The sequence below is a fragment of the Prenolepis imparis genome, unplaced genomic scaffold, assembly GCF_030444845.1.
Source record: "Prenolepis imparis isolate NDT839.2.m4 unplaced genomic scaffold, iyPreImpa1.0 SCAF_8, whole genome shotgun sequence".
Lineage (NCBI taxonomy): Eukaryota > Metazoa > Arthropoda > Insecta > Hymenoptera > Formicidae > Prenolepis > Prenolepis imparis.
Window position 1 is genome coordinate 11,844,900 of NW_028141166.1, and position 13,769 is coordinate 11,858,668.

Genomic DNA, 13,769 nt, shown 5'->3' on the forward strand with positions numbered 1-13,769 from the left:
TTCATGAGTATATTTATATTTATATTTATATTATCAAATAATATATTATTTGTATACGTACATATCATTGTTTGTGTATAATGTTTATTATATTATAATTATACTTAAAAAATATTTATATTTAAATGGAAACTCTTTCTATAAAATTTATTAATTTATGAATTATAACTAAAATAAATTTGCATACATCTATAGATCCACGCAAAAATATAATCATTCACGAATAAGTAACATACACGTACGTGTACGAGATACTTTATTCAATGAAGACTATACTGTCATATCCGTTACATTTTCGGAATAATGGAAGATTAAAACTAAGCAAGCTTAAAACACGCCAATCTAACGTGTTGCGAATCCACGTATCACGCGATGATATGTGCATTTACCGCATAACTCCTACGACATTTGCGACAATGCAATGCGATGCACAATGAACGCGCCGGATGCAAGTTGCGCGGACGGCGAGCATCGTTCTCGCGGGTGGGAAAACGGACAGGAGCATTGAGAGAGCACAAGCCCATTTTCTCCGGTGTATCCTCCCACATTATTTCATTCGCCACCCCTGATGGTACATATAAGTAAAATGATTAATACGACGACAACACGGAGCGAACAGTATATGTTATACGGGCTGCAGCGAGACACACGAGTTTGCGCGCGCTTCTTCAGTCGCACAGAATCCTCATTCCGGATTCGAGGGTAGCATTTATCATGCTGCGCATTGGCATCGAGAACCTGGAAGCTTTGTGAGAAAAACTCGAGACCCTACTCTTAGTTATCTTCAACGACGACGCAATTTGCCAATTTCTGTTAAGATCTTAGATTAATCGGCTGCGATATATTCTAAATTACGGATTCGCGTATACTCTTAAACGCCTCTCAATTAATACGGATAACGATGTAATTGCAACGCAATTTAAAGTTTATTGTGTAGAAAAAAAATAAAGTTATATATAAGAGTGTAATTATTATTTCTCAGAGTACAACAATCGAAACAAAACTGTATAAAAATCGCTGCGATAAAAGAAAAACAGTTGGAAATTTAGGGCATTTGTAATAAAATGATGATGGTTAGTTAACTGCTTATTCGAAATCAGTTTCAGGCTTTCGTTTAAGCGCAAGGAGCACAATAGCAGACGAGAACACCGCGAGTCCTTGAGCGGTGCTCTACCCGCGAAGTTTATACGAGCAACCTCAGTGAAGCCACACACGCTGAGCCCGCGATGGAACGAGAAGTTTCGTTTGTAAGCGCAAACTTTGCGACCTGACCCTTAATTAGTGCTCTCAATGATCTCTCTCTTATTAGTCTAAGTAGGGCAAATCCGTGTAACAGTGCATAATCGTCCTTTGATTCCTCTTTTAGCGACATCGACGACATCAACACGGACATTCTTCATCTGGACATATGGTGAGTTTGTATAAATGCATACTTATGTATAAATGTCTAAAAAGTGAGCATCACAAAGACATTAAAATTGTGTTAATATTGTCTCAAAATTTATTTAAAAAGTTGGAGTAATTAGTTGAGAAGATAATTTTGATTATTATCTGGATAGAAATTATATACATGAATATATAAAATTTTCTTGATTAGAAGAGACCTTACTTAAGTTTTACATCAATGATTTTTAGGGACCACGACGACGAGTTCTCGGTGTTCGATGCGGTAATCAAACTCAACGAGGTGCGAGGCGTGAAAGGGCTCGGACGATTTTTCAAGCAAATCGCGCAGAGCGCTCGATCTGGAAGTCAGGACGACTTCCTAGGTTGTGTAAACATCTCTCTAGTGGTAATTGTTTAATTTATAATTGATTTATTCTTAAAATACTTTAGCACACAAACTCTAACAATAAATAGAATAGAATTTCATTAATTTAGAAAATAATATCTGCGAAATTTAAATAATGAATATATTTATTGAATTATTACGGAATCAATTATTTCAAAAAAATATTTTTCTGAATTCTTTAAAACGTTTAATAAGATGGTGACCATAATTGATAGTACAAAAAAAATAAAATCGAAAGGATAAAATAGAATAGGGATTAGTATATCATTTTTATACAGGATATTCCGAGCACTGGAGTGGACCAATGGTACAAATTAGATGCGCGAACACAAAGAAGTAATATTCAAGGTAAAATCAGACTGAAATTATGGCTGTCGACGAGGGAGGATCGCGGGACATCCGAAGAGGATAATTGGGGCGAATTAAGACAACAGGAGAGACTCTACACGGTTTTCCTTAATCATGAAATGAACAAACAAGGGGTACGTATAACACGTATTAACACGCGGTAAATGTATGTTTATATCGCACATTACACATAACGGAGTCATAAATTTTCCCGCAATATGATACACTATATTGTGCATCTCCATATTTATTAAACATGCAATATAGAGAGAAAGAGAGAGAATCATATTACGATATATATCGTCATCAAATTTCAAGCAGGTGTCGTCATAAAATTCTAAAAAAAAAATAATAACAGAAAAATAGTCAAGTAAACACATAGTCCCTGTCAAAATATTAAATAAAATATTAAGCAAGCGTGCAAAAATTTTATGAACTGTATTTCAATGCAACTTAATTATTCATAATCTAAGAATTGTTTTAATCAAGCGTGTTTGTATACGCACTTGCGTGTTCTCTAGGAAGACTTCACTGGAGAACTGCCGCAAACCGCACTAACAATTTTACATCAACACGCGGTGCAAGGTGATGTCACTGAATTGCAGCAAGCTTTGATAAGATGGGTAGCGAGTTCTCGACAACACGCCGTCGATCCACGAACTCTTCATCGTCTTCTGCAGGTAACTTGAAGAACCGAACTATTTTGCAATTTATCGTCTTAAACGCGACAATGTTGCATTAATCTATGAAATCATCAAATAATAATAACAAGTTTAAAATTATGTTTCTCAAATTTAGGAACTTGACAGTCGATGGCATACCGAAACCCTTTCTCGCGACGCAGAACAGTGCCTGGCAGATTCCTTTAATGATTTCTTGGAGATATCTTTAAAAAAGGTCAGACAGCATCGCGTACTTTATCCACCTTTGCACAGACCGACTATATCGAAATTGGATTATCTGCTCAGGTATATTTATTTCTTGAAATGACATTAGAAATAATGAAGAAACATATTCTTCAATTGTTAATATATATTGAAGAATTAATCATAATTTTAATATATCTACTTAAATAATGTAATAGATATGTATAATAATATAATATGAATAACTCTGTTGTTATAGATGTCTGGGACTTCTCTCGACTATGAAGGCTTTTCGAACTTGCTGTCCTTTTAACAAGGAAATCCGAGGAGAGATCATTACTGCTCTTAGAAAAGGGACTCTCGAATGGTAAATTGATTCTATTTGAACATTTTTTCTTATTTTCTTTTCTTTTACAATCATTTTTCTTTATAATCAATTCTATATGTAAATCCTGAAATATATAATTACGCAGCGGGAAAAGGCGTAATAAAAAACAGCTATACAAATCTAAAGATCGAAAGTAACATGAAACGTAAGACAAATATTAAAACTTTCATCGAGATTGTTCTGATTTATTTACAGGTACGAAGATACCAGGCAACAGACTATGTGCTACGATCAGGAACCCGATCAGGATATTGACCGAGTCCTGCAAGACTTTACGAATTTGGTAACCGCATTATTGGTCGATTTGGAACAGGGACTTTTATATTATAATAGTCTGTTTGAAAGGTAAGTTTCTCTTGAATTTGCTTTAAAAAACAATATAAAGATTTAATTGGTAAAAAAGACATTTAAAAAATAATTAATAAATTAATGTCTATGTGAATAAATATTAATTTTAATAGTATAAATATTATATTTGTATATATCTCACACACAACATAAATCAAAGAATTTTTGTATAATCTTTTTCGTCTGTCTACGATATATTAAATCTGTGTTTTAGTACAAACGGTGTGCCATATTTCTCAGCAGTTTACAAGCAACTGGAAAAGCTGGTAAGAACACAAGTGGTAGAGAAACGTTCTTCGTGAACAGATCGTAAAAGATATTTATAATTGATAGATTTTTCACTTGTGATTTCGCAACAATATGTCGCGTCAAAGACACACTGTCACATAACACATCATTATTTTTTATTCTGTGTCGTCAAGCTAGATGTGCTATGTTTGGCTTAAACGCTTTATTTGAGACGTCGATCGTGCGAAATCAAAAAAAAAGATATCATCTTAATAAATTCTTTTTATCCATAACTAGATTGTGTTTGCAAGAAATTAAATTCGATTAAATTTCTGGTTTTCCAAGTTGCTATTTAATTTATCAAATTGTTATTTATTTATAAATAAATTCGGTCGACGTCCGTGCATTGAAATGACAATACATTTGCTGTTTATATATAGAGTGTCCCAAATATATATTTATAGCTTTATATAAAAATACGGATGGCACTACAATTAATTATTTGTTACGTTGTAAAGAATAAGTATTATTGAAGAGAGATAAAGGCACAAATCGTAAAGTAATGTGGAAGTTATGATAATATTGCGCCGGACACGCTGTAAATAAACAAGTCGCAGTGACCTGAAAGGGCTAGGGTTAAGAAAAAAAAATGTAACGACGAATTATATAAATGTCCATCAGGTCAGCGCGATTTTATTGTACACGAGATGTTTGTCCATAGCTGGCGGAACACGTGGCGAAACACATGGAGAACACTTCAGAGGTACTTTTTTCATCGGCACCACAAAATATTAAACTCTCTTTTTCTCTTTGTCTCTTTTTATCTCTCTTTATTACCCTTTTTTCTATTTCTTTCTTTCTTTCTTTGCCTTTGTTTTAAAATTTCCTGCATAATGTAAAAGCTGTTAAAATTGTCGTATGTACGTCGTATTTTTATCTGCTTACTCATTAAAAGATAAATAAATTACTGTATTAATAATAAAACATGCATTAATAAAATTAATTAACTTTTGCACACAGTATAACTATAATATATTTTATAGCTATGCTACAATTTATTTTGTATATAGGTACAAATATAAATTAATAATATTGAAATAGAAGAAACTGTATGAGTATGCAGTTAAGAAGAAAGACGGTCTAGCAAAGATAGAAGATCGGTTTAGTAAATTGTTAAATATATTTTATTACATGTATATTAAAATATATACACATTAGTTTTTAAAATGATTATAATCTATTTTAATTAGTAATCCAAGTTCGCGAGTTCTATTGTATATTGAGTCTTTGTTATGGTTTCTTAACACAAGAATAGCACATACTCTCAATTGTACACACATCAATATCCACAAGAAAGAATATTCGCAAATCGCATAAAACGGGTAATAGTGTGCCTGACTATCATTTACTTTATATCGCGTTACAGATATTATAAATAATATTTTTTATAAAGTTTAAATAGGTATATATTTTATAAAAAATATTTGATTGTCTCAAACATCTCCTTATGGGCCGATTATGACAAACACACATATTTCAGTGCCAGTTTACCGTCAGCGATAGAATAATTGCGCTTCTCTGTTCGTTCATTGTATATGAGTTAACGTCGAGCTACTTCCGCATTATAGCCGCATTTACCGGATTTATGAAAATGTCGATGCGCACTATTGCCTCGTGCTACCCGTTTACCGCTCAACGGATCTTTATTTTCCGCCGTTGCCGCATGTTTCTCTTGCGAGACATAATAATTCCCACGAGTAAAAACTATCGCACGCGTTGCATGCTTCTATCTAGAATCTTACAATTAGTGGCACACAGCTGCACTTGACGCGTACTGATTGCATGCGCTCGCCAGTTTAGCAAATGACGCACTACTCATTTGCCTTTGTACATACACTTATAGCTTTAACCACAGGTACAAATGTATTCCTCGTTTTTATTATTTCTTGTGATTGCTTTGTTTTCGTGATTGTTTGGATTATTCAAAAGCTGCACGCGATCCAAAATTGCAAAAACAAATTTAATAAATTATTTTTAATTATTGTTCCGGAAACTTTAGTAGTCCGAATTTTCTCATATCTGTATATAAATAACTCTGGCATCTGCGATACTTTAGAAGTTTGTTTTGAAACTTCAAAATATTCAGAAAAAACTGATCTTGCAATTAATAGAACGAATTTATCAGCAAATAATTAAAGTTTTTTATATCGCAGCATCTTTTTTTTTTGCTAAATATATTTTCGATCTAAATAATAATTTAAATCTAAATTTAAATATAAATAATCATTTAAATTACTAGAAGAAAATTGATTATAATCGATTCACATAATAATTTAATATCATATATATCACGAAGAATGCAATTGTACTTGCTCACCGTTTTGCGAAAAATGGATAAATTGCAAAAATTTATTTCTGAGAGAGAAATCGTATATAATATATTTTTAAATCTATTTTTAAAATCAAGTAAAGCTATTGTATATTTTTTATTGTTTTTACGAATTGTATTGACATTTAATTAGCAGTATAATTAAATATAAACAAAAATATTTATTTTGATGAATTTTAATAAAAATAGAAAAGTTTCTTTCGCTTTTCCCGATTATTTCTTATAAACATTAACATAAATGGAAAAAATATAAAAAAATTTTAATACAATTGTATTTGTAACTTTTTTTACGCGAATCAGTTTTTCGTATTAAAAATTAAGACTTTGTTTCTTTATACAATAAATTCATAAAAAATATAATATAATTTTTGCAAGATAAAAAAATATCAAAATACGTGATTACATATTTTTTGCATTTTCAGGAATGCCCTTACACACTTCAAATTTTGACACCTCTCGTGAATCCTGATTAAATTTCTTTCGTAGGTGCTATAAAACTTCGCTCTCTCGCAAAAGTTTTTCAACAAACTGGAGTTAAATTCGTTCAGTCCTACAGCGAAAAATTTTAAACTCGAAAAATTCGATCGAGAAACGATTTCTATCGATTCAATCACATCTCGTTCATCGTGTCTCGAGAATCAAAAACGAATTTAATTAATTAAATACAGTTTGTAAACTTTTAATAAAATTATGTTCTTTCGCGCATTTATCTTGTTAAACAACGCGCCGGTTATGAAACCGGAAACTAATTATGACAACCCTCTTGGGTAAATTGCACACGGATACATCGCGCGCGAAGGAACTTGAAACTTTTCGATGCATCCGATGCATATCTTGACTAGTGCTCTTCTCTGCAAACAGTTTACCGTAGAGATACTCGAAAAGTTTCGTAATGCAAGACTGCTTGCTGTGTGTGCGAGCACAACTCCCGTTTATCCCTGTTAACTACATCATCGGAGTGACATCCGGCACGACTCTCGAGACCTCTCTTGAATAAAGTCGCACAGCGTCGCACGTCAGCGACGCGTGTATTACAACAACCAACACCCATTACACACGAAATTGAACTTTAATGGTTTTGCATACAAATTTTACCGAGTTTGCAAATCCGTTAACATTTACGTCACTACGTTTATAATAATAATTATTATTAGTGACGCATATATGTGATCCAACAAATTATTACGCTGTATAAAGTATGTAAAATGTATGGAAGTGTCAAAGTTAAAGTAAAATTTAATTTTAAACGAATTTTGAATTACGTGCATTGCACGTCTTTTTCGACCAAAAAGAATTGCAGTTTATATTGAAACATTATAGCTTTCTGCTAAAATTTCGAACTTATTCAGACATATTTATAATTTAATAATTATATATTATATAAATATGATATCAAAATTTACTAAATTCAAGATAAAATTTTACTGAAGCTTAAATATTTTATACAGTGGAATGTTAATCTTAAAAATTAATATAAAAATAAAATTATAGTAAAATATTTAATTTTGTAAAAAATATTGTTTCATAAATATTTAATTTATGTAACTAAAATTTGAACAAAATGTTGGATTATGTATGAATTATCTTATATATAATTATATACAGAATTTCAGGCATGTATCAATTTCTAACAAAGAAATTTTATTTCTATTTTTCTTAGTAAGAACTACATTTGAACTACAGTATAATAGCTTCTTAATTAGCTAATAGAGTGTATTTAACAGTTTTTGTAAATTTTGACAAAATGCTTTAAAATTATTACCGCGAAATATAACATAGTGGCTTAAATACGACAAAAATAATAAATTTTCTTCGCTTGTGCTTTTATTTGTACTATCAAAGAACTCGCACATAATGAAAACGATTGATTTCGCAGATGCATAACGAACTTGGTGCAAGAGTCACCACTGCTTGTCTGCAGTTGCACGGTCAAAATAGAGATGAGGAATATGTTCTGCCACCCGGTGCTGAGATAGGAACACCAATATTCGAGCTTTATTTGGCACTTCAGGATTTCGTAAAGTAAATCTCTTAATATATCTGTTAATTTTTATTAAATAAGTATTTATAATATATGTATAATTATTTTAATATAAGAAAATTATTTTTGCATTGTATAAGATGTCTTCTGTATATATTAAAAACAAGCGTACAATTCAATACAAAATATAATCGAATATAAAACTCGTATAAAAATATAAAACGTCGCTTTCAGCATGAAGGAGAACTTACCGCAATCAGACCATAAAACTTTGGCGATCTGCAAATATTACGAATGGTTCAGACCAGCTGTCGACAAATGGCTTGATCTGGCGAAGCTCAAAGCAGTTCAAAGAGTACGAAGAGCCGCGGAACTTGATCGGATGTGCACCGGAGAATATTTCGTCAAACATTGCACATCAGCAATCGATGCTACTGCATGCTTTTATCAGGTACTTTTTCATCAAGTTTCTTTAATTTATATGCGCATTAAAAGGTAAAAGATAAACAACCGGAATAATAATAATTATAATTCTGTTGTAGAAATAATATATTAATAATTATATATTTTTTTCTTTCAATCGCAAAGATTAAAGAATTCTGGAAGAAATTGGCGTGGCCAGATCTACCTGGATCTTATAATTTCGTGCTGAAAGTTGTCGATGTAAGTAATTGTAATCTTTTTTAACAACGTAAACACATTTATTTTGCGCTATAACTGAAAATACTTATAATTATATACAAAAATTTTATAGTTTTGCATTACACAATATACTTTAAATTATATTCTTCAGTTTTATATTTAAAAAATAATATTTCAAAAAAAAAAAAATATTATTTGACAGAATCAGCTGATAACTGTCAGGAAATATTAATCGAGTTCAAATTACCATAATATATCATTTAAAACATTATTATTTTAATTTTTATGACATATTATTATTTAAAAATTTAATTAGCAAATTGTCGCTTTAATTAGCTGATTCTTTTATTATATATACATAATATAAGAATGCGCCGCATAGGGTCCGCGGCTACAATGTATCGATATTTAATATTTTAGTAGGAGCCAAAAATTCATTTCTTGTATATTTCGATAGTACATTGATTGCAGAATATTTTGGTACCAAGCGCAGACATCAGCGTACAAATTCTTTTAATTAAAATAATATATTATGTATATTAAATACAAGAATTTGTACGCTGGTGTTTGCATGGTACCAAAATATTCTGCAAACAATGTACTATCGAAATATGCAAAAGATGAATTTTTAGCTCGTATTAAAATATTAAAAGTCGACACTATGTCGCTTCGGATCCTATACTGCGCATACATAAATTATGTATTTCCCAAATTTGGAAATATGCCATTGTGATAAGTATTAAAACTTATAAATCTGCTGTAGGCAATTTGCAGTTCTGCGGCTTATTATGCGGAGATAACACATCAGAAGCTGGCGGACAGTGGATATTATGAGGAGCATACACCGTATAAAACCACAGATGAGGTAATCGCTCAGGTAGAGATATTGCTTCGCTTTAGTACAGATAATTGTGGTAGATTTTCTGTTTCGCAAAATAATTTTGCTAAACAAATGTTAGACGCAGTTACAATTTTGCACGACAAGCGAAGCATGATATGATAAATATAGTTACCGCAAGTATGATATATCTGCTAATGCAATGGCTTATATAAAAAATATATAAAAGCATACTGTATCTTATGTATAGATAATATACATATAAATAAAAAGTATAATAAATAAAAAAGTATGTATATACTCTAAAAGATGTAAGTATATGCATTATTTTATAATAATTATTAATTATTTTTATTATAATTATCTAATTAAAATAAACTTCATAATTTCTTAAAACTTTTGTATATTTTCCTATTTTTTTATGCAAAATTTATCATGAAAAATCTAATAATAATATTATACGTATGAAACTTAAAGATGATATTGTCAATTATTTAGGGCTCGGCTATTAACTGATATATATTTTATTTTCAGATGTGCGTAGCTATCAATGGTCTCGAGTATGTGAGAAGATGGTTATTGAACTTGGGCGAAGAACTTCGCGTGGAACAGATGTTGACGGCTTTGGAGAATCAAGCAGGCGAATCTGTTCGGGTACAATGGCGGAATGCGTTAATAACACCGCTAGAACAAACTCCTGAGCAAATGTTGCTTTTCATAAATCAGATAGTTTCGAGAATCGGAGCAAAGGTACAAAAAAAAAGAAAAAAAATTCAATATAAATATTACATAAATGAAAAAAAAATTAAAATTGTTATTCTTAAGTTTTAAATTAGAGGTTTTCTGAAGCAATGTAACTATAATTTTTCTTTTAGTTTTTATTCTAGTTATTTTTTATTTTTTTTAATTATAGTTTGAGAAACTTTTATACTATAAATTTTTTATAATTACTCCACTATTTCAATTTAAATTAATAATTTGTTATACTTTTTTAATAGATTATTATATCCCAGCGCAATATAATTTCCTTCTTAATTTTAAAATGTTACTGATACTTATGAATTTTAATCGACAAAATCGTGACTATATTATTATCAATTATTAGATTTTAGCAGATTCGTATTAAAAGCAGTAATTATAATATACAGCATGTGTGAGAAGGAAAATATAATATATATTTATAATCGAAAAATAAAAACAACTTAATCATTTTTTTTATATTTAGAGTAATTTTTCTTTTTCTTTTACTTGATTTATAGATGAGACCACCTTTAAAAAAAGCGATGTTTCACTTGGCTTGGTCTCCTGACAGTCTACCGACTACAGAGGCGATAGCACCTCTCGTCGAATATCTAGATGTTCACCTGGTCGCACTCAATTCAGCTCTACTCGCTGCAAATTTCAATCGCATTTTGCAGGACATTTGGGAAGTGGTGCTTAGCGAATTAAGCAGCCAAATGGATGGAAATGCCGAGGTAATTATGCCTCTGCCATAATTATATATAAATCTTTTTTTATAATAAAAATTATATGATAAAAAATAAAATTATTTCGACAATCTGAATGACATGTTAAGACATGTTAAAATATCTAATTACACGTATTTATGAATAATTTAAATTATAAATGAGAGAGAAAAAAGGAAAATATTTGCTATTTGCAAAAATTTGTTATTTGCAGGATAAACCAGTTATGTTTTACGAAAGATTGCACGAGGCACTTAATTTATTAGTGAAATTTTTCAATGCTGACGACAAGGGTTTGCCTTTAGAAGCATTACGTCGTCAGAGTTTCATGAATGCAGAGGAACGCCTTCAATATCACAAAATGGACACGACTTTCTTGATCGATCGATTTTATTATCAACGCCTTCAGGTACACTATATATGAGATATTAAAAATATTTATTTAAATTAATAAACTAAGTATAATTAAGTATAATTTTTAATTTTTTAAATTTATATTTAAAAAAAATGTTTTCTCTTCAATATGTGTATGTACAAGTAAAATATGTATAGTACATATAACATAACGTTTAATTTTCTGAAATGTATCTATATGTCAATCTCTTAGGACCAATACAACACAAATAGCTATGAATATGGAGTTCTAACAGTGCGAGCTTATTTGAATCACGATTCTCTTTGCGTCGAAGTGATAAGTGCTAGAGACGTTATACCATTAGATCCGAATGGATTCAGTGATCCTTTCGTTATAATCGAATTGCTACCACGACGAATGTTCGAACATTGTGCCGAGCAGCAGACTAATATCAAAAAGAGGACTCTACATCCCATGTTTGACGAGTGTTTTGAATTGTGAGTGTTATTACATCACTACATTTGATCTTCTTTTTCATTTTAAAAGTCACATATTCCAAAAAATTTGTTCATTAAAACTCTTGAATATTGTTAATTAAAACCTATTTGTTTTAAATATGTAATATATAATATGTTTATCATCTATTTTATATTAGATAATCGAAAATAAATCGAGAAGATATCTAGTTTTTAATGCATATGTATATTTTCTTTGTTTTAAGTTCGGTACACGTGGAGCAGTGTCGTGATTTTAACGCGATGATTCTTTTCACGGTAATGGATCACGATGTTCTCACGGCAAATGATTTCGCTGGGGAGGCTTTCCTGGGGCTTAGTACCATTCCTGGCGTTGCCGACACGAACACTAGCATAGACAATTTCCACGGCCTCAAGCATCAGGAATTACCACTTATGCACCAGAAAAATCGGAGTGAGTTGAGAACTAATTAAATTTTTTACAAATTTTTAGAATTGATAAAATTATGATTCTTGAATATCTAAGTTAAGAGCTAAATTATTGATTAAATTATAAATCTGAAAATTTTCATATTTAAAAACAAATATTCAATCACAGATTATTTATAATTTCGCATTTATATATCCACGCAGTTATCTATAAAGCATATGTAAATAAAAATTATTCTAAATATTAGATTTATCTTATATTAAAATGTTTTGATTGAATATTTTAAAATTAAATTGCTTTTAATAATTTCTTAATAAATGTGACAATATATACATATATTTGTTATATAAATATATATTATACAATATTATAACAATATTATAATATTATTTAAATATTATCAACATCTTCTTTACCTATAATTTTGACATTATAGTTTCTAAAACAATGCTTTATTTCTCTCGCAAATAAATTTTCTGGCTTTTGTTTCTAGATCATCCGATTCTTCAAATTCTGGAAACTCGAGTCGGCGATAAAATGGCTCTCGACTTTGTAAAGAAGCAGAAACAACGATTCGCCACGTAAGCACATTACGTGCCGAGGAAAGAGAAAAAGAAATCCGCGGTATTGCAATCGACTTCAAGACTTGTACACTAAAATTAAGAGTCAATGAGAAGATCGAAGAGAAAAAAGAGAGGACTAAATTCATCCCTGCGATATATCGTCGATTCTCACTCTCTCACTTCTCCTCTCTCTCTCTCTCTCTCTCTCTCTCTCTCTCTCTCTCTTTCTCTCTCTCAAACACTATCTTTCTCTGCCTATCTTTTTACCAACCTTTATCCTAAAGTCCGTCAGATCTATTTCAGTGTAAATTGTGCATATAATCGGTGTTGGTTCAAAAGAGAAAAAAAAAAGAAAAAAAAAGAAAAAGTGCGGAGAAGAGGATGAAGAAAAATATATCAGAACTATTTTTGTGTCCAAGAAGAAGTGTAAAGAAGCAAAGCGATGCAGCATATGAAAACCGTGAACACAATGTGACGTAGCTAAAGATAAATGTTTAAAAGCTGTTTCGTCGGGCTCGACACCGGAGCAATCGCAAATTTTTTTATTTTACATTTTGTACAGAAAAGCTCGCGCGGATATTTGCGCGTATTTTCTGAAAAAAAAAAAAAAAACACCAGTGTTCACAATGTTCAAAAGGACGGGACTTTCGTTTGCGAAA

The 13,769-nt window shown here is 30.7% G+C and overlaps 1 protein-coding gene across 4 annotated transcripts in view; it reads left to right on the plus strand.

The window, feature by feature from the left end:
• The window catches only part of Unc-13-4a (BAI1 associated protein 3), a 95,599-nt gene extending 81,830 nt beyond the window's left edge, over positions 1-13,769 (plus strand). For 2 of the 4 annotated variants that reach the window (XM_083044690.1, XM_083044689.1), the window contains exons 8-27: positions 1,101-1,247; positions 1,367-1,411; positions 1,636-1,792; positions 2,071-2,274; positions 2,662-2,820; positions 2,939-3,108; positions 3,266-3,373; positions 3,590-3,739; positions 3,957-4,008; positions 4,692-4,733; positions 8,236-8,381; positions 8,575-8,791; positions 8,929-9,003; positions 9,746-9,859; positions 10,355-10,570; positions 11,080-11,295; positions 11,501-11,695; positions 11,894-12,138; positions 12,363-12,571; positions 13,041-13,769. In XM_083044690.1, the coding sequence (XP_082900816.1) occupies positions 1,101-1,247; positions 1,367-1,411; positions 1,636-1,792; positions 2,071-2,274; positions 2,662-2,820; positions 2,939-3,108; positions 3,266-3,373; positions 3,590-3,739; positions 3,957-4,008; positions 4,692-4,733; positions 8,236-8,381; positions 8,575-8,791; positions 8,929-9,003; positions 9,746-9,859; positions 10,355-10,570; positions 11,080-11,295; positions 11,501-11,695; positions 11,894-12,138; positions 12,363-12,571; positions 13,041-13,132 (2,959 nt within the window). In that variant the 3' untranslated portion in view covers positions 13,133-13,769. The remainder of the gene's footprint in view (positions 1-1,100; positions 1,248-1,366; positions 1,412-1,635; positions 1,793-2,070; positions 2,275-2,661; positions 2,821-2,938; positions 3,109-3,265; positions 3,374-3,589; positions 3,740-3,956; positions 4,009-4,691; positions 4,734-8,235; positions 8,382-8,574; positions 8,792-8,928; positions 9,004-9,745; positions 9,860-10,354; positions 10,571-11,079; positions 11,296-11,500; positions 11,696-11,893; positions 12,139-12,362; positions 12,572-13,040) is intronic. The other 2 variants (XM_083044691.1, XM_083044692.1) reach the window with 2 other exon arrangements.